We start from the raw sequence: 22,094 nt of genomic DNA, 5'->3' as shown, positions 1-22,094 counted from the left end.
TACAGCTGATGTTACTAATATGGCCCTTCTGCCATTTGGAGAGTTTCCTATTGCCTCAGTGTAGGAGGCTGGCCTGGCTTGTAGTGGGTACCAGAGGTACTTACACCTTGTGCCAGGTCCAGTTATCCCTTATTAGTGTAGAAGAGGTGTTTCTAGCAGCTTAGGCTGATAGAAGGTCGCTATGGCAAAGCAGCTTAAGCTGAAATAGGAGACATGTAAAGCTCCTACTATACCACTGGTGTCATATGGACAATATCATAAGAAAATACAATACACAGAAGTACTAAAAATAAAGGTACTTTATTTTTATGACAATATGCCAAAAGTATCTCAGTGAGTACCCTCAGTATGAGGATAAGATATATACACAATATATATGTACACAAACCAAAATTATGCAGGTAATAGCAAGTAAAGTAATGTAATAAGTGTAGAATTACAATATATTGCAATAGGAGCACATAGGTATAGGGGAAACACAAACCATATACTCCAAAAGTGGAATGCGAACCACGAATGGACCCCAAACCTATGTGAGCTTGTAGAGGGTCGCTGGGACTGTAAGAACACAGTCAGGGTTAGAAAAATAGCCCACCCCAAGACCCTGAAAGGTAGGTGTAAAGTGCACCTACTACCCCCAGAGAGCACAGAAGTCCGGATAGGGGGATTCTGCAGGAAGAACAAACACCAGCAATGCAACAACAGTGTATTTCCAGACCTGAGTACCTGTAAGATAAGGGGACCAAGTCCAATAGTCGTGACAGTGTCTAGAGTGGGCAGGAGCCCAGGAAATGCCAGCTGAGGGTGCAAGGAAGCTGCCACCTGTTGGAAGAAACTTGGTGTTCTGCAAGAAAGAAGAGGACTAGGAACTTCTCCTTTGGAGGATGGATGTCCCACGTTGCGATGAAGCTTGCAGAGGTGTTCACACGCAGAAATACCACAAACAAGCCTTGCTAGCTGCAAGGGTTGCAGTAGAGGTTTTTGGGTGCTGCTATGGCCCAGGAAGGACCAGGATGTCACCACTTGGAGGAGGAGACAGAGGGGGCACCCAGCAATGTAGGGAGCCCTCACAGAAGCAGGCAGCACCCACAGAAGTACCTGAACAGGCACTTAGAACAAAAGTGAACTGGAGTCCACCCGAAGTCACAAAAGGGAGTCCCACAATGCCTGAGGACAACTCAGAAGGTTGTGCACTGCAGGAAGGAGTGCCAGGGACCCAGGCTTGGCTGTGCATGAAGGAAATCCTGGAAGAATGCACAGGAGCCGGAGCAGCTGCAAATCACGCGCTACCCAGCAATGCAGTCTAGCGTGGGGAGGCAAGGACTTACCTCCACCAAACTTGGACAGAAGAGTCACTGGACGGTGGGAGTCACTTGGACAGAGTTGCTGAGTTCCAGGGACCCCGCTCGTCATGCTGAGAGGGGACCCAGAGGACCAGTGATGCAGTCTTTTGGTGCCTGCGGTTGCAGGGGGAAGATTCCGTCGACCCACAGGAGATTTCTTCAGAGCTCCTGGTGCAGAGAGGAGGCAGGCTACTCCCAGAGCATGCACCACCTGCAGTCGAGAAAGCCGGCAGGATGAAGCGATACAAGGTTGCTAGTAGTCGTCTTGCTACTTTGTTGAGGTTTTTCAGGTGTTCTGAGCAGTCAGCGGTCGATCCTTTGGTAGAAAGTGAAGAGGGAGATGCAGAGGAACTCTGATGAGCTCTTGCATTCGTTATCTGGTGAGATCCCCAAAGCAGAGACCCTAAATAGCCTGAAATGGATGTTTGGCTACCTAGGAAGGAGGATTGGCTACCAAGAGAGGTAAGCTTCTGATAAATTGTATTTCACATGTGTAGGAAATGTTGTTACTGGTTGGGGAGAGGGAGGGGGTGAAACCACAACCACAATTTTTTGCAGGTTAAAGTCACAAGCAAGCCCTAAATTAATTGTGCATAACTTGGCACAGAGCACTCAGACTTAACTGAGAGGCAATTTGTAAAGTAAATGTGCAACAGTTTTAGCAGTAACACAGTGAAAACACACCACAAAAGGAGCCCACAACAAAGTTATAAACATTGAAACATATAGAGCTTTTTAATAAATAAAACAAGACCAAAACAACAAAAATCTCATCAGTTGAACCGAAGATATTCAATTTGAAACATTTTAGAAAAAATAGTGCCAAAAGGCGTAAAGCTCCCACTGTGGCTATCTGGTCGCATTGGACAGGGGACAAAGTCACAACTTTGTGCTGATTGCGATGGACCATGCGTCAGCTACAGGGACCCAGTTTGGCCTGCTGAACGAGGATCCACACTGAAGATGTGTCACGTAGCTGCAACGCTGCCTCAATTCTGAGATGCAACGAGGCTGCTCTGCAAAGTCCTGTGTATCATCAAATATCCCACTGCTAATATTGGAAAAGTCAATGTCGATGTGCACCATGATATGTTCATGTGTAAAAACAAAATCCCAATATTTTTATCAAATCCTCCCATCATGAACCCTCCATTGACCCCGACTCAGAAATGCGTGGTCCGGTAGGCTCTGAGACCTAGGCCTGAGGGTACTGATTGACAGGTTATAGGTGGGGCAGCACATAGCCGGCAGACACATTAATGAACAGGAAACTCAGAATAATCCCATAGATAAGTTCAGTGACACCACAATGGTCTCATGAGATTGGCCCCAATAAAGCACACATGGCCGGAGGGATGTGCGCACTAACAAAACACCATAATTCAGATGCCACATGAAGTTGGGAACACTCAGCCAATCAGAAAACACCAGGCATGCCACAATCACATGCCTCTCATGCTGGACATCTGGACACAATACCCACTGGCCCTTGTTGTGTCCACACAAGGGTGAAGCCCACCTGCATTTGTTATCAGGACCTTATTAATGACTCCAGCACAGCTATTCACAAACTTCACCTAAACATTGGAATGCTGTAATTGTTTTATGGTGCCTAGAGAAATGTATAAAACACTGCTCAGAGTGATTGTACTTTGAGAGAGTCCTCAGTCCCCGTTTCTGTAACTGTTCTCCCAGCCATAGTGTTAAATTAAACCAACTATTCCTGTTTTGCCAAACGCGTCTGTCTTTTGTTTTTTCAAGGCTGTTTCACATTGAAGCAACATTTTGGCAAGCCAGATAGAGTGGTATCTGACTGGAGGCAAAGGAAGAGGACCCTGCCCGGACGGATTCACTTTTGTGCCACAAGGAAGGTGATCAGATGCCGCAATTTATTGGAAGTTCTACTGAATCTGAGCAGAGGAGGTCCATCCTGAAGATGCCGTCAGAAGTGTAAGAGACTACATCAGAGCCTTAGTCCCAGCATTTGGCATACAGAAAACTAGGAAAAGTTAACCTGAGTGCGCTGCCGTTGATAGAAATCTGGCATGTGACCTATTTTATTTGTCTGAACTGAGTAGTCACAAGGTGGTTTTGTACATAGTCAGCACACTAAGAAAGGTAAATGTTGTTTTTCACTTGGCCCACTGAAACAGATGGTAGGCTTGGACCCTGGGTGGGATATAGGGCCAGCACCTCAATAAGTGAGAGGTGTCCTTCGCTTAGACCTTTGGGCATGACACAGATTATTCCAGCTTGTCCCATGGGTGTAATACAAGGTTGAGACTTCTTTGCTTCGACCACTGGGCATGACACAGGTGGTATGCATAGGTCCTGGGTGTGTAGTAGGGCTAGCGCCTCATCCTTGAGAGGTGTTGTTTGCTTGGACTGCTAGGTGTGACAGGGAAGAGACCAGTATGATGGACCCAGGCTGGAGAAGGGATCCTAAAAACCAGGGAACATGGCCATTGCGGAAGACTGCATCCATCATGGGGGAGGGATCCCAGGTGGAACTTTCGCAACATGCAGGAATGTCTAAGAAAAATGGAATGCTATGTCAGGGAGAAACCAGTGGAGCTACCCAAAACGTACCCACTACTGCAAAAGGGCACGTCAGGGACGATCTATGCGCCATGGGCTCAGATGGATAAAGACGGGCTAAGCACTCAATTGCCACCATTGTTGGATGGGGCAGGAAAATGGATCTCATGTTTTGAGAAGAGCACTGTGGGAATAAACCTAGTGATAGGCAATGACAAAAGTCTGCTAAGTAGTCTTATTGGAGAGCAGACTAACAAGGTGTTCGGCTGAGCTTGCATTCTAGCAATCACGCTGACAAACACAGAGCATGACGAGGCCACATTCAATTCATACAGGCACAAAATACAGATGGCCCTGAGGGAAATGTTCCCTGATTGCCAAGATATAGGAGAGTTAATGGCAGAAACTATGAAACCTGGAGTGACCATAACTGATTTTCTGGATAGGATGAGGGAACAATGGGGACAAGAGTCATGTCAGCAATGGACCAATACTGACCCGCAGGTCGCATTCTTTTACAATATTCTCAAAAAAGGGGCTACCCACTGAAATACAAAGTGGATTGGAAAGTGTAGTGGGGCTAGACACCAAGCCCTGGTGGGAGATAGAAGCTCATATATTACACTCTCAAAAAAAAAACAAGAAAAGGACAGGGAAAGACAGGAACAAGCCCAGAGAGTAACAGCTAAGTTGGTCTAAGACAAATTGAAAAAGACCACCCGTGAGGGGCCTGCATTGCCAGTGAGCTTGCAAATGGCACCAGCTCTACAGAGAGCTCCACCACAAAACCCCAGAGGGTTTCAACCTAGCTATAACAGCAGAAACCAGGGAGGTTGGCAGCAGCCAGACCTTAGAGAATGTCACTATTGCCACAGAATATGTCACATGACCAAAAGATGCCGGCTTAAGGCATATCACGAACAGAGGTCTATGAGCCTGGGTCAGTCTCTGCAAAATCTCCATCCACAAAACCAAGCCCAGGGAAACTCAAATGCACCTTAAACTCAGCTGAAAGGAAGTCAGTCCACTGCTATACAATCACAACAGGGATCAGGTAGTTGGACAAACATGTGGCAACAGCAGCTACAGATAGGGAACAGCAAGGATCCGGGCCACAACACGGCAGGTAACTGTTTGGGGAAACAATGCTTTCACACTAACGCAGAAACCAAATGTGCAGTAAGTTAACACCCCAAATGCGAAGCATCCATTTCACACACACACCTCAAAATTTTTCGTACTAAAACTCTAAAGAAGGACAAGTGAGACAACATTAGGTATTCAAGCCTTAACTTGCATTTGGGAAGCTCAGAGCTTCCAGGGAGGCTTCCAGCCAAATGAAAGCCCCCTTTTTAGTTCCAAAACAAAGCTGTCCTCTAGTGCCAGAAGCCAGGCTTCCCATCCACTTGGGATAGAGAATTCCCCATAACCTTCACAGCACGCGAGCAAGGTCTGACAGATTGCGAATCACCGCATAGCACCGACCCAGTAAAAGGGGTAGGGGGCTCACCAGATCAAGCAGCCATCACAGTCCATTACCATGATTTGGACAAATTTCAATAAGTTCTTGTCCTTGCACTGGACTCTCCATGCAGCAATATTTTTAACTCCTCTTTCCTTTAAAGTTTTCCAAGTAACAGGTGGGAGCTGCAGGTCCAAATATCTTGGGAAAGATGTGATCTGAGGGGGATATGGGTGCTGGGGAAAAAGGAAGTCCGAAAAGATGCATCACAGCTCCGAGCAGAATAGAATGTGGAAATATGCTCACTCCTGTGTCAGGCCTAGCATGCAGCCAACACATAAGACCTTACACACACACTGCCTGGAGGCAGCAAGAGCCCTTATGATGAACACATCAATATCAGAGGCACAAGGGAGCAGCAGAACAACTCTCTGGCCCCCTCCAGTTCACGACAATTAAGATAAAACATCACATGAAGATCTAGAGAAGCACCCAAAGACCAGAAAAAGAAGCCCAAAGCTAGCCCAAAAGAAGCCCCTAGAAAAACGGTGTAGTCAAGACACCTGGTGCCACTAGGGAGGGTCACATTGCATGCCACATGCTGGGACTAGAGGGGTATACACGTGACCTCAGGGCACGTTACGATCAATGCTCAGTTGCGATACGCCTTCCCTTAATGCATCATCCTGTGGGTCAAAGAACACTACCTGCACTGATGGCACCCCCATGCACACACTAGGATATTAGAGGATTGGCGACATCCACAGAGCACTAGTTAGTAACTGAAATCACCCACATGCTTGCGAGATCACCCCGTAGTAAAATTATTTTCTGCCGTATACCGAGTCAGGCACAGAGAGAGGGGAGGCCCAACAATCTATAAAATTAATACATCTGTGAACAATAACCAATTTTAGTACAATTTAGATACTCAAAAAGTGCAGGAAATCCTAAGAAATATTTAATGACAGCACAAGCAAGGATGCACCTTATACAACAGGTCTCTAATAGAGCTTCCAAGTGCCCTACCTTTCCAGTGGAACATTACTTTTTAAGCTGGCACATCAACAGTCCCATCAGGATCAAGAACTGCATACTGCACCTTGAACATTTTTGAACTGTTAAAAATAAGCAACCCAATCACCAGAGGACAACATACATCTCCCCTTTACTCATCTCAAGACCTGCAATGTTTATGTATTGTTGCACATTTGTATACCCTTGGTTTACTGTGGGTGCTGCTGCTTCCATTAATTTTCCAAAGAACTGCCTAATCAAATGGAGTGCATTCAGAAACTATGCATAGGGACCTCTCCCATGTCACCTATAACCATACTGCACCAAACATTAGCATTCCACACACACTGCACAGCACCTTCTTCTACAACACATTGTATCAGCACATGAACGCTGTGGGTTCCAAGATATCAGCCAGGTCATGTTAGATCTGTTCACTGATACCGCTTGCAGTAGGCACAGACAGGCTTTACTTGTCCCAAGAGGTAGCCCCTGAAAAAGCTAAATTCTTTCTCCACCTATACCTATGTAGGATTAGGGCCAAGATACAACACAATAGAGTAGAACCCCATAGAGTAGTAGTGAATCTGACCAGATTTGAGAGCAATCCCACAGCACTGTACCTTTTCACCAAGCCTAGCAATATTCAAACTGAGCTAGATAGGATGCGCAGGAAGGGCACCATAGAGGATGATGCTGTTTGTCCCCAAGCTTTCCAGAAAAGAAATTATTGAAAGTAATGAAATAACCAAACCAATGCATGCACACGTCTGCTCCCGCTTTATTCTGTGATTCCAGGGTGTCCCTTAGCATACCTTGGGTGGTCTTCTTGGACCCCAGACATATAGTTCCAGTGTAGGGGCATCCACCTTTCTGATACTAAGGGAAATGTATACCTTAGGGGACGGTTGAATAACAGCATAGATACCCCATGTCAAGAAATCTGGGATACTGAGGTGGATAAATATACATGCATAGAAAGGAAGGGGAAACCCCTAATTGTACGGAAGCTCACACTGTATTCCTTTAATACACTGTAACTGCATGAACAGTGCTTCTGCTTCCATCCTGGCCTGGAGGTGCGAGTGTGTCTGTGTTATTCTGCACGTGTCCCCCTCCCCCTCTCCAACATGGGATAGATTGCGAGGGTTTGAACTACCAAAGCAGATGAGCACGCTTTGATTGATGCCCCCGGGGCAAAGGAGCACTTGGAGCAGTCATCTACTTCGGGTACATTTACCACTGCAGCCTGAGTCTATGGAGAAGCGTGTCTCTCCCTGAGTGGGAAACCTGTCGACGTGGGCCTAGACCGGCTAGTAGGGCTGCCGTGCTACTTCGGAGCCCGGGAGGGCTCAGAATGTGTTCCAGGAGGATCACATCACTGAGCCTAAAGGCGAGCAGCTGTCCAAAGTTGGGCCCAGGACAGGCGACGCCAATAGGTCTTCCCGATGACATGGGCAGTGTGGGTGCCTCCCCCAGTGATGACGCACCTTTCAGGGCATTCCATTTTGTTTTCTGGACCCCAATTATCCATGGATCGGACACCTCGAGGGAGGCTGTCCCCCTCAACCAAGAGGAATACCACAGTGATCGAAAGAGGAGCATCGGGCCTTGGTTGGATGGGGTGGACTGTGCTCCCCCATATAAACCCCTGGATGATCTTGTGTTTCTTCAGATATGCACATTTAGGTGGGTGATAACAATGACTTGCCATTTGGAATGTTTCATCCTGGGTGCATTCATAATGATATTTTGGCATTCATGACAATGGGGGTCATTATGACCCCGGCGGTTAGCGGTAATATGGAGGAAAGTACTGCCAACAGGGCATATTATGACATTGGCAGTTTGGCTGAAGCCAAACCGCCAATGTACCACACCGACCTCAACGGCGGTAACAGCCGCCGGGCTGCAGATATCAATCTCCAGCCCAACGTCCATCACTGTACCGCCTGCGGGATCATGACCCCGCCTACTGCCATGGTTTTCGTGGCTTCCTTACTGCCAGGAAAAACCATGGCGGTAGGCGCTATCAGTGACAGGGAATCTCTTCCCTTTCACTGATAGAGGTCTTCCCCATCCCCCTCCGCAGATTCCACCCCAACACCCCTTCCTCTCCAGACTCCCCCTTCATACACGCCTCTCCCTTCACACATGCACACATGCATACAGACACCCATTCCCACATTCATCCACGCATTTATACATCCATTCACACACACATCCGCACACACTTACATACATACACGCAGACATGCATTGAAACAACTCAACATACATGAACTCACACCTCCAGACATGCACACACATACAACATGCAACACACACCGCATACACACATGCACAGACATACACACACACCTACACACACACACAACACCCCCTGCCCTGTCGGAGCACCCACTTACCTCTGGGGTCCTCTGATAGGAGACTGGACGGGGCACTGCTGCCAGCAGCAGCGTCCACCAGCAGAAGACCGCCAGGCCGTATTATTTCTCATAATAAGGCCAGTGGCGGTCTACTGCCATGGTGTGGCGCTGCTAGTGGCAGCATCGCCACCATACCTCCATCCTCCGGCATGGCCACAGCTGGATTTCCGCAATCCTTCTGGTGGAAATCCGTCTGTGGTCATAATACAGCAGACAGCTGGTAGCTGCGGCAACGGTCTTTTTACCGCCAAGTTCCAAATGAGGGCCAATGTGTTCCCAATGACGTGTACCAAGGGGGAGTGTTTCATCACTATGTGGATTTTTCTTGTGTCTGACACATGCCATTGGGGACTGTGTTTTATTATGGGGTTGTGACCTCCATGCCCATGCCCATGTGTTTATTCTGCAATGAGCATTTTTAATGATGTTTCCCTTTATGTGCATTCATGATGTCATTTTACATTTATGATGATGTTTTTACTGTGCCATGTGTATTTTTGGTAAAAATGATTGTTGGAAATTGCCGTTCTGCAGGGTCACCCCCAAACCTTTCGCCTTCCTTTTTCTGACCTAATTTTTGCTGGCTTTAGGACTCTGCGCACTTTACCACTGCTAATCTGTGCTAAAGTGCATAAGCTCCCTCCTTAAAACATGGTGACATTGGCTCATACGCATTTGGATTATTTTATTTACTTGTAAGTCCCTAGTCAAGTGCACTACATGTGCCCAGGGCCTGTAAATTAAATACTACTAGTGGGCTGCAGCACTGATTGTGCCTCCCTCATAAGTAGCCACTTAACCATCTCTCAGGCCTGCCTCTGCAGTGCCTGTGTGTGCAGTTTCACTGCCACTTAGACTTGCCTCTTAAAAGTACTTACCAAGCCTTAAACCCCCCTTTTTCTACATATAGGTCACCCCTAAGGTAGGCCCTAGCTAGCCCATAGGGCAGAGTGCTATGTAGGTAAAAGGCAGGACATGAACATGTGTGTTCTATATGTCCTGGTAGTGTAAAACCCCTAAATTCATTTTACACTGCTGTGAGGCCTGCTCCTTTCCTAGAATAGCATTAGGGCTACCCTCATATGCTGTTTGAGTGGTAGATCCTGATCTGAAAGGAGTAGCCAGGTCATATTTAGAATGGCCAGAATGGTGATACAAAATCCTGCTTAATGGATAAGTTGGATTTTATATTAATATTTTAGAAATGCTACTTTTAGAAAGTGAGCATTTCTCTACCCTCAAATCCTTCTGTGCCTTGCAATCCACACCTGGCTAGGTTTATTTGACAGCTTCCTTGTGCATTCACTCAGACACCCCAAACACAGGAGTCACACTTGCACACATCTGCATATTGAATGGGTCTTCCTGGGATGGGAGGGTGGAGGGCCTGACACTTACATGTCAAAGGACAGTAGCCTGCCCTCAGACAAAGGACTGCCACAACCCCTACTGGGACCTTGGCATACAGGATGGAACTAAAAGGGGACCTTGTGCACTTCTAAGCCACTCTTTGAAGTCTACCCCACTTCAAAGGCACATTTGGATATTTAAGCAGGGTCTCTGACCCTACCAACTTAGTCACTTCTGAGATAGACACTTCTACTTCACAGACACTTCCTGGAGACGAAACCCTGAACCAGAACCTGCAACCTGCCAAGAACAAAATAACTCACCTGGACTGCTTTTCTGAGAAGGACTGCTGCCTTGCTGTTGCCCTGCTGCCTTGCTGCTCTCTGGCTGTGCTGAGAAGTGCTCTCCAAGGGCTTGGATAGAGCTTGCATCCTGTTCTCTGAAGCCTCAGCACCAAAAATACTTCATTCCTGCAAAAGAACTCCTTGTGTGGTGAAAATCGACTCACAGCCTGCAAGAAACAATGTACAGCCTGCATTGCGGCGAGAAAATCACTGCACGCCGAACCAGAACAACGCAGCCCAACTTGCGACCAGAAATTCAATGCACGGCCCAGTGGATTGACGCAAAGCTGAGCCAGAATGACGCAGCCCAACTTCCTGAGAGGAATCAATGCAGTGCCTGCCATGCAGCAGAAATTTCCACGCATCACCCACTGGATCGACGCAGCCCCTGTGACTTTATCCTGCATGGCCGGGATTTCGACGTATCGTCCCTGGGGCATCCAAAAACCCCACAGCCCTAAGACGATCCCAGTGTAGGTGCCGGAAATCTACACAAGGCCTGCCTTGTGTGAAAACTCACTGATGCATCGTCTGTGTGCGGTGGAAAAATCGACGCACACCTCCCCGTTTTTCATGCAACTCCTCCTCTGCGGTCCCTTGCGGAGAATTTGAACACAAACCGGGTATTTTGTGCTTGCAAGAGACACTTGTTGCTTTTTAAAAACTAAAGACTCTTTATATAATTTTCTAAGTGATATTTCAATGTGTACTTATTGAATCCTGATCGTTTTGTCCTGCATCTTACCAGATAAATATTATATATTTTTCTAAACACCGTGTGGTGTATTTTTGTGGTGTTCTACTGTGTTATTGCTTGATTTATTGCCCAAATACTTTACACATTGCCTTCTAAGTTAAGCCTGACTGCTCAGTGCCAAGCTACCAGAGGGTCGGCACAGGATAATTTGAATTGTGTGTGATTTACCCTGACAAGAGTGAGGGTCCTTGCTTGGACAGAGGGTAACCTGACTGCCAACCAAAGACCCCATTTCTAACAGTGATGACAACCTGAATACTGCTTGTGTTGCAGAATACCAGTAATCTATGTGCTTCATCTGACTTCTGCTTGTGTTGCATAATAACCAGTAACCTAAGTGTTTTATATGACTACTGCTGGCTTTTTCAGAGTACTACTAGCTGTGTGATGTTCTGACAATTGCTTGTGTAGCAGGATATTACGGATACATGTTGTGTTTAGTCTAATGATGTTTTGTGCAATACAGGTTATTTTTACATAACTGGATGTTGTGTTTCCTTTGTGGTGCTTTTATTGTGTCACATGTGTGTGTGTTGTGCAAATGCTTTACACATTGCCTCTGGGATAAGCCTGACTGCTTGTGCCAAGCTACCAAGTGGGTGAGCAGGGGTTATCGTGGGTGTGCAACTCCCTCGCACTGACTAGAGGGGGAGGGTTCTGCCTGTATTAGGTGCATACCCTAACCAACAAGAAAGGCCATTTCAAACATGTTCCATAGTCACTAACCTCAGATTGGTGTCTCTAAAAGCATATTGAACTGAGTTAAGGGTGAGTGTAAATGTAAGACCCAGATACACTACAAAGATCATTTACAAATATAGGGAGCCACAATGAGCACATAATATGATCCCTAGTAACTTATGTATAAATTGTATTGTGAACAACAACCAAAGATCAATAGACAGCTCAATTATTAAGTGTTCTGGTACAGACACAGTTCAAGTGAAATAGTGACAAAATGATAAAGTGCACAAAGAATTATATATAGTTGGCATTTGACGCAAGGAGACAACTGAATCGGAATCCAGACATGTAATAATTCGGGACTGCAAGAAGTCAAATATTAAATGAGTGACTAAGGACAGGAAATGTTGATATTTCGATCCCCAATATCTGAAATTAAATGATTCATTCTCAGGAAAATTAGAGGTAGCAGTCTCTCTTGCTTACGTGTAGGAAATTGATTATACATCTTTGAATGCCAGAGGGTGGAACTGGTTGTTGAATGTATCAGAGGCTGAAACTCAAAGTGTATTACTTGTGCATGGCTCGCTAGTGCCTCTGTAGTCTCGTCAGAACACATCTGGTGGACTGGAGGGAAAGGTCATGCACATAAACATCCAGGTTCCCTTTTTCTTCAGACCATCCATGCCTTGATAGAACATGCTAGATCTTATGGTCATTTTGCTTAAATCATAATGTGGAATGCTTTCCTTCTCTTATATATGTATGTTTAGGTCTAGTCTGAGTCCATTAGCCTGGTGTCTTTCTAGTTGTGTCTCTAAAAACATTGACCTTACTTATATTGTTATGTCTGACTAGTCCAAACTTTAAGTGGGGGCCATATTATATGTATTTTCTACCCAGTGCCCCACGTCAGTGCTCATGCCCACCCTCCAAATGCACATTGGTGGAGGAGTTCCCCACAGAGAAAAATGTTTTGGAAATGGGACCAAATGGTGCATTGTTCCAGCCCATTTTGACAGTTAATGATGACAACTTTATACACTTTATTTAGAAGCATTTCTGAAGGGGCATACTGTTGTTGTGAACAGAGGTTCTTTGTGAGAGGTCAGATTTGTGTTACGTTTGAGTTAACAGTGTGGTGTAGTAATTTCCTGTCCTTCCCATTGCATATGACCCTATGACCTTTATTTCTGCACACATAGCACCAAGGTTTTTGCTGTTTTATTCCCACCCCCAGAGGAGTATTGTGGACCTGATGAGGAGTCTATTCTTTTGTCTTTGTCCCCACCCTTGTCCTGAGGCTTACCACTGTCTTTCTTCTTGTCATTGTCACCCCCTGTATGAGCTTTTCTGCTCACCCTTGTTCTGGCTCATTTGTCTCCCTTGTTTCCCAATTCATGGGGACAGGTCAGATCTGAGTCTACCAAGTATTTGTGCAACAAGTCAGACACAGTTATTTAAAATATGCTCTCTAAGCAACAGATTGCACAAGCCCTCATAATCAGTCACTTTGCTGCCATGTAACCAGCCTTCTAAAGCTTTAACAGAACAGTCTACAAAGTCAACCCAATCCTCTAAGCCCTTTTTCCTGGTCTCCCTGAACTTGATCCTATACAGTTCAGTGATGAGACCAAAACCTTCCAAAAGAGCTGTTTTTAAAATTCTGTAGTTGCCTGCATCCTCTTCTTTGACAGTGAGAAGTCTATCCCTCCCCTTGTCAGAGAAGGACAAACAAAGAATAGCAGCCCACTCCCTTTGAGGAACCCTCTGAACTTTACAGGCCCTCTCAAGTGCAGCAAGCCACTTGTAGATATCATCCCCTACCTTGTATGAGGGAACAATTTTGTGCAAGTTTCGGAAATCAATGGTGTCCTCCCTGACTCTGTAATCCCTGAAACTGCTGATGCTGCCACCATGGGGCACTATCCCCAACCCCCGCCTTTCCCTCTCCACTGCCAAGGCCTCCCTATCTAGGGCTAGCTGTTGTTGCTGCAGCCTCTGCCTGGCCTCCTCCAATCTCAGCTTTCTGAGCTCCCTATCTATGGAGTCATCACTCACGAAGTCTGTGAAAATGGTCCTGAAGGTCGTGGAGGCACCCCTGCTAGTGCAGAGGTGCCTTACACACAGGTGATCTGCACCCTGCCCTCAGAGCTGTAGGGCCTGCTGTAGTGGTGACTTATAAGTGACCTGGTGCAATGTAAATGGCAGTGAAAGGGTGCATGCACCGTTTCACGCAGGCTGCAATGGTAGTCCTTCAGAAGCCCTCACATGGGTTCCCTATGGGTGGCAAAATATATGCTGCAACCCATAGGGATCCCCTGGTGCCTCAATGCTGTAGATACCTAGGTACCATATACTAGGGACTTAGAAGGGGGCACCAGTATGCCAATTGTGGGTAAAATACTGTGTTAACATTATGTGACAACCAAATGTAAGGGAGAGAGCATAACTGCTGGGGTCCTGGTTAGCAGGATCACAGTAGACACAGTCAAACACACTGACAAACAGGCCAAAAGTGGGGGTAACCAAGCTAGAAAGAGACTACTTTTCTACACTACATCAGGAATCCATTGCTAGGACAGAAATTCTGAATAGGCTCGGTGCAATCGCACCACCCTGACGGCGATGGAGTAATTTTAACCAGCAGAGGAGTCCCCCGTGTGAACAGAGGTGAGCCGCTTACATGACAGAGGATCAGCAGGCCCACATCTAAAGAGGATGAGGGGAATCTCTCAACTTGGTGGAGTACTTGACAACACCACTACAAGGAGACAATGAGAGGCCTGCCAAGATCTAAATAGGGCTCTTTGTAAGAATTAGCCAACAACGGTGCAATATGTGAACACTCCTGGTCTTGGTATGTAGAACATATTAAACCAAATGCTATTCTACTTTAGCCAGCACCTCTTTCTGATGAAAGAGAAACAATAACTTGTATCTTAGTACTTTGTGAAAGATACACTCCTTACATTCCCGCAAAATGTAATCGAGACCTATGTAAAGAACATTCTTGCTTAGCACGAATCTTTCATGAAAAAACATTAGCAATAGTTTCCTTCTTCAGGAAAAAAAACATCAACACCACCCTTTTACTGGTATGTTCAGTCATTGGCATTCAAAAAAGTTGTCCCTTATCTCAAGCACAATTACATCACATAGCTATCTCTCATACAGCAAAAACCTCAGTTTAAGTAAAGAGTGACAAATGGAAACACACCACTATGAAAGAAACCACACAGTGAAAAACAGTGACAAAGATAAAAATAACATTGCAAGAGAGCACAGAAGTGAAAATAGCAAAGCCTTTTGTTTCACATACCCATCCTGCTCTACTGTCGATTTTAAATGCCTTTAGACTCCTGAACACACTAAGGGGCATATTTATACTCTGTTTGCACCAACTTAGCGTCATTTTTTTTTTACTCTAATTCGGTGCAAAACGAACTCCATATTTATACTTTGGCGCTAGACCCGAGTTAAAGTCATTTTTGGGAAGTGGAAACCTACCTTGCATTAGTGAGATGCAAGGTAGGCGTTCCTGTGCAAAATATGACTCTATGGCCTTAACGCCATATTTATAATCCCATGCAAAAATGGTGCACAGAAGGGAAGAGGGGTCAAAAAGTGGGGCAAAGCTTGCTTTGCCCCATTTTTTAACGCCTGGGTCAGGGAAGGCGTTAGGGGACCTGTGGGCCTATTTCCATGGTGGAACACTATGGAATAAGCCCACAGGTGCCCTCCCCAGGCCCGAGGGACACCCCCCACACCAGAGGAACTGCGGAGGATGGGGAACCCCATCCCAGGTAAGTACGGGTAAGTATTGCATTTTATTTTTTAACGTGCCATAGGGGGCCGAGAAATGGGCCTCCCTACATGGCACTGGGTGCAATGGCCATGCCCAGGGGACCCTGGTCCCCTGTGCTGGCTATTGGGGTGGTGGCCTTGACTCTTGTCTTTTCTAAGACAGGAGTCATATGGTATGGATGGTTTTGCGTCAGAAAGTGACTCTAGGCAGGTTAGAGCCATTTTTTTTACTATAACCTGCCTAACGTCATTTTTTGGTGCAAAACCCACTTCTTCTATAGCGCCAGTCCCACCCGACTAACGTCATTTTTTTTTTACGCTAGCCCACCCTTTGCCCCGGCTTGCACCATTCCATAAATATGGTGCCTGGCTGGTGCACAGAAATGGTGCAAGCCGGTGCTGAACCTTTTTGGTGCAAAACTCCATCAGTGCAGTTTTGCACCAAAAAGCATAAATCGGGGCCTAATTTTCCAGAAATGCCAGGGAGCCTGTCCTCAAGGCCTCATCCCTAACTGCCCTGGATAAACACAATGGGCCAATTTCACAAAGATAAACTTAGACCAAAAGTCCAAGTTTAGACCAAAAGTCTAACTTTACTACAAATAAAGTTAGACCTTAAGGTCCATATTTATACTTTTTTAGCGCCACATTTTGTCCTGCCATTGATTAAGTTTGACCAATGACTTTGGGGGTCATTCCGACCCTGGCGGTAAAATCCGCCAGGGCCGGGGACCGCGGATGCACCGCCAACAGGCTGGCGGTGCATCCCTGGGCATTCTGACCGCGGCGGTACAGCCGCGGTCAGAAACGGGAAACCGGCGGTGTACCGCCGGTTTCCCGCTGCCCTGGGGAATCCTCCACGGCGGCGCAGCTTGCTGCGCCGCCATGGGGATTCCGACCCCCTTACCGCCATCCTGTTCCTGGCGGTTTTGGCCGCCAGGAACAGGATGGCGGTAAGGGGTGTCGTGGGGCCCCTGGGGTCCCCTGCAGTGCCCAGGCCCCCGTAACAGGGCCCCACCAAGATTTTCAGTGTCTGCCATGCAGACACTGAAAATCGCGACGGGTGCAACTGCACCAGTCGCAACCTTTCCACTCCGCCGGCTCCATTCGGAGCCGGCATCCTCGTGGAAGGGGGTTTCCCGCTGGGCGGGCGGGCGTCCTTCTGGCGGTCGCCCACCCGCCCAGCGGGAAACTCAGAATAACCGCGGCGGTCTTCTGACCGCACAGCGGTATTCTGGCGGCTCCCGCCGGCCCTGTGGTTACCACGGCCGGCGGGAGTCAGAATGAGCCCCTTTGTGTTTCACCACTGCGCATATTAGTTGCTCAATGTTCACCAGTAGCACATGGTATGTTTTGTTCGGTTTAGCCGCCTATGGGCTTTGACATGGCATTAGCCATTACTTTCTGTATCCAGTTTCGCCGCCTATTGGCTTTGACATTGCATTAGCCATTACATTCTGTATTCTGCCTATTGGCTTTAACTTGCTATTAGATATTACATGCTGTACTCAGTTCAGCTGCCTATTGGCTTTGACATGATATTAGACATTGCATTGTGTATCCAGCTCAGCTGCCTATTGGCTTTGACATGCTATTAGATATTACATCCTGTATCCAGCTTAGCTGCCTATTGGCTTTGACATGATATTATACATTGCATTTTGTATTCAGCTCAGCTGCCTATTGGCTTTGATATGACATTAGACATTGCATTTGATATTTAGGTTAGCTGCCTATTGCCTTTAACGAGGAGTTAGACATTGCAGTTGAGAATCCAAGCGGTATTTTTCCAAGCTGAGTTTTTGCACAAGATGAACCAAGCTGTTTTCTTCTCACAGTAGACTAGACCTGATAAGAGAGGGTACATTGGTTGTTTTTCTCTCTGCTTGAGCTTGGGAAGAGGAGCAGTCTCGGAGATCTGGCCAGTCTCCAAAAGCTTGCGTAGTTTTCCCGAGTCTGAGAGGAGGGGGCACACCTTTGTAACGAATGTCACAGGCTTCAGAGAATTAGATTCAAATCTGCCTGACTTCGTGCTGGAACTAGGCGCCAGTTGCCAGCATCCCGTGTGGGTAGATAAATCTCTTTCTCGCAGCTGACAGGGAGTCATCAGCTTGCAGACCCTAGAAAGATGAAGCTGTAAATAGTTTCTCACACGGTGAAGTATTTGTTTTGCTTTGCATTCAATATCTTATAAATATAACCTGCTGTGTATATTGCAAACTGATATATTTTGTTTTCATTAACGTGTGCTTGAAATCTAATAATTTGTCATTCACGAAATTGCGGCTAGAAAAGAATTAACAACAATAAAAGTCTTCTTTGAACTCAGAAGTGCATTCTTGATATGTTATGTAAGTGCTAAAAATGAGATAAGAACAGAAGCACTACACAAGTGCACCACATTTTGACACAAAAGTGGCACAAACTTACAAAATACAATTGTATTTGGCGCAAATGCAGTGCTAAAAAAGTATAAATATGGGCCTAAGTCACAACTTAGACTTTTGGTCTAAACTTAAACTTTTGGTCTAAGCTTACCTTTGTGAATCGGGCCCAATAATAGTACTAGGCATGTCCTTCAGGGGAATGATATCCATCAGTGAGAAGAACTGTAGGTAAACAAGTTTTCTCTCTCTCTATTAGTATAGTTTTTCTTTACAGAAAAAAGTTACAATTTGAGATGTTGAAGCATAATTCTCCAATTGAACTACAGCAAAAACACATATATCTGTAATTTGCCTGCCAAAAACTACATTAATCTTTTCATAATTACATGTTGCTTGTCTTTATGTCATTTTATTTTAGATATCAACAGAAGCTGTGGAAAACATAAGAACTGTGGCTTCGTTAACTCGAGAAGATGCCTTCTATGAAAAATATGCAGCAAGTCTGAAGAAGCCATACAGGTTATTTGCCATGAATGTTGCTGATGCAATCGTTTTCATTGACTGCAATGCCATGAACACATTTTGTTGCTCATAAGATATGGCAGCTAAATATTAATGTTATACCAAATTAAATAGTTCAGAATTAAAGTTGTTTACGGCTGGAGTTAGGTATGTCACAAGATGAGTTATACCTAAGAAAAGCAATTTTAAAGGTCATCACCAAATTTAATCTAGACAGTTATGGAGCGATTAAGACCGGTTCTGGTGAATTGTTTGCTGTGCTATCTGAACTCTTGTATTTCTTGTGAAATTACCTAGATTTAATCTTGTTTAACACATTGGATGTAGGTTCGCTAGTGTCCATTTAAATTAACAGACTGATTTTTTTCTTTCAAGGATCTGTTCATGATCACCTCTTCTACTGAACACATAAATTCATCGTAACTTTTCCTGTCTTAGCATCCCAGTATTTCATTTCTTTCCATGAATCTTTACTCGCACCCCTTTCTTGTCCGCCCTGATATCTGTAGAAGAAAGGTCTTTTTGAATTCTAAACTTTCCATGCTACCCAGCTCTCATCCTCTGAGCTCTCACATTACCTTCGGATCAAAACGTGGCTGGTGATCTGCTTGTGTGCCCCTGAAGGTCCCCCTGAAGCTCACTGTCATGTCTGCTGCTAGAGTCGGACAGGTATATACGGCAATCAGACAGTGCCCGATGGGCTGGGCTGGCAGGTCAGTTTGTTGTCCATTTTTGTTCTTTCTGGGACTATTTTATGGACTTCTGGCAGGTTTCACTGTTGATTTCCCTTTTAGTAAACCAAACATTACCCCTAGCAAGCTCAAATCAGTGCTGTCTTGTATACCACAGCACGCTTTCACAAGTTCAAGCTTCCCCAATTTGCAAACATGGGCCACTATTTTTAGAAATTTGATTCACTAGTGGGGTCCACATTTATTTTTTGGCCTCGGCCAATTTGCTGTCTCAGTCCGACTCTTTCTGGTGCTACTTTCTTTTCAATTGAATGTATCAAACGTTAATCACATAATTCCTCCTGTCCCTTATACAATTCCACATGCTGTTCTTCTTTTTAACTTCTGCCACCAGACTCTTCCTATGTCCCCTGGTATGATGCTGTTGCTTCTGCATCCATTCAAATGAGAGTTTTCCAATAATCCAAGGTCCATGAGATGACAGTGATGGTGTTTGCCTGCAGACTTGCACTAATTGGCAGCATCTAACACACTGACATTGCGATAGTTCATCCGCCTTATTAAAAAAAAAAAAATACATTTATTAGGTTTCTGGTGTATAACAAAGAACACAGTAGAAATCACACACATACCTTCGTACATCACTAGGCAGCAATATAGTATTGATTCATGTATAGTTTTCCTGTTTAAGCCAACAGTAATGAAGGGGGTAAATCGGAGAAGTAAAGGGGTATATATGGCAGGGAATCAGGTGGGAGGAAGGTCACTGTACAGAAGTCAGTGATAAGTTTAGTTTAGTTTTTTGGATTTATAGAGCGCATAGTTACCCAAGGGCATCCCAGTGCTAACAGCAGCAGAAATCACGTACAGGAGGGAAGAAATGAGTTAGTTACCAAAAATAATAGTTTAAAGTTTTTTCCTGAAGAGTCGCTCTGAGGATTCATGGCGGAGCTCCGAAGGAAGGGAATTCCAGAGACAGGCGGCTTTACTAGAGAAGGAATTACTACCCCAGGCTCTCTTGGACTGAAAAATATGGACATACCTAAGAGAGGAAGACCGTAGGCTCCTAGATGGAATATATAGGAAAATCTGTTTTCTTAAGAACGGTGATAAGGGGAAACTGGTTGGTAATGCTGCATCGCAGATTGGTGTTATTAGAGTGCTACAGTGCATTGTAGTTATGGTCTTACGGGGGGCAGTCAGCAGAGTTTGGAGATGTGCTATCACTGCTTAGGGGATTCAAGGTGGTTCCATCAGTGCTGTGCCCTTCCCCTACCACATAGGTCAATTAGATATATTGGCCCATATTTATACTTTTTTAGCGCCACATTTGCACCGCTTTTTGACGCAAAAACAGCACAAACTTACAAAATGCGATTGTATTTTGCAAGTTTGCACGTTTTTTCTGTCAAAAAATGACTCAACTGTGGCGCTAGAAAAGTATAAATATTGGCCTTTGAGTGAAGGTGTTGTGGAGTGAAATGTTGATGTTCTAGCTGTGACATACAATACAATTGTATTTTGTAAGTTTGCGACGCTTTTGCATCAAAAAATGACAGCAATGCGGTGCAATAAAAGTATAAATCAGGGCCATAGTCTATTAGTGGTTTCCATATAGAAGTCTATTTGCTGTAACGTGGCTGTGATTTGTTCTATGGCCTTGATGTGCCACATCCTGTGGAACCATAGTTTTGTGTGGAGGATATTCAGTTTTTTCCATTGAAGACATATTAGTTGCTTGACTGTGACTGTTTAATGTCAAATGCATATGCTATCTGATTGTGTCATGACTTTCAGATTTAGAGGTGGCATACCCAAAAGGACTGTATATAGGTCCTCTGTGACTGGGTATTCCCGGGTCCCTTATATATGGCCTAGAATGTCCTTCCAGTAAGTCTTGATAAGTGTGCATGTCCACCATATGTGCATGAAGGTGCCTTCTGCTTTGCCACTTTGCCAACAGAGATTTGTTGTGGTGGAAAAAAAGTTGTTGCTGGTGTGCAGGGGTGAGGTACCATTGGAACATGAGCTTGTATGCAGATTTCTGCTGTATTGTGCTGCGTAGTGTGCTGGGGATATCCCACCGTAACTTGCCCCATTCTTTAAGGGGGGGCCGGTCCTGTGTAGATTCCTTCCCCATCGATTCTGATATGTGTATGTGAGCCTAGGCCTGGATTCCTGGAGTACTTTGTAGGGGCACAAGATGAAGTATTTTAAACATGTGTATGTGCGCACCAGGTTGTCGAAGGACGTGAAGGTGCAATTTGATGCAGATAAGTTTGGGTCCTGAAGGGCCCAAAGACTGAGCTGGCAATATTCAAAAACTTGGAAATTGTACTTATATTACACAAATATTTTGACTGCATGTCCCAAGAATAGGTCCTATAGGGTCCTACATTCTCCGGGTGTCAATTCTGGCAATGCGAGGGGAGACAGTGCTGGTGAATAGACATGGTTTTAGGCAATGGCCATGGGTTGTGAGCCCTCTCCTAATGGCTAGGTGATCCCAGAAGGACTGTTTTGGTGAGGATCGAGATATATACAGTTTTGGCTGGTGGATTTTTGTAAGCTAAGCAAGGTCCTAAAGGAGTCGGCAGGCAACTGCTTGATCCATATGTAATCAGTGCGTTTCACTTTTGTGTACCACCCACTCTGATATGAAGCATAGATGTGCCACCCAGTAATAGTGTAGGAGGTTTGGACAGGAAGCATCAGTAGTTTGTTATATATACATGGATGCTTCCTGCTCCAGATGAAGGCAC

At 45.4% G+C, this 22,094-nt stretch overlaps 1 protein-coding gene across 8 annotated transcripts in view; it reads left to right on the top strand.

Moving 5' to 3' along the window:
* The window catches only part of LOC138262021 (ATP-dependent translocase ABCB1-like), a 920,359-nt gene that overhangs the window by 522,169 nt on the left and 376,096 nt on the right, over positions 1 to 22,094 (top strand). For all 8 annotated transcript variants that reach the window (XM_069211673.1, XM_069211677.1, XM_069211676.1 and 5 more), the window contains one exon: positions 18,537 to 18,637. In XM_069211673.1, coding sequence (XP_069067774.1) covers positions 18,537 to 18,637 — 101 coding nt within the window. The remainder of the gene's footprint in view (positions 1 to 18,536; positions 18,638 to 22,094) is intronic.

The sequence above is a fragment of the Pleurodeles waltl genome, chromosome 10, assembly GCF_031143425.1.
Source record: "Pleurodeles waltl isolate 20211129_DDA chromosome 10, aPleWal1.hap1.20221129, whole genome shotgun sequence".
Taxonomy (NCBI): domain Eukaryota; kingdom Metazoa; phylum Chordata; class Amphibia; order Caudata; family Salamandridae; genus Pleurodeles; species Pleurodeles waltl.
Note: the sequence above shows the minus strand (reverse complement) of the source record. Positions and strands in the feature narration are given on the sequence as shown.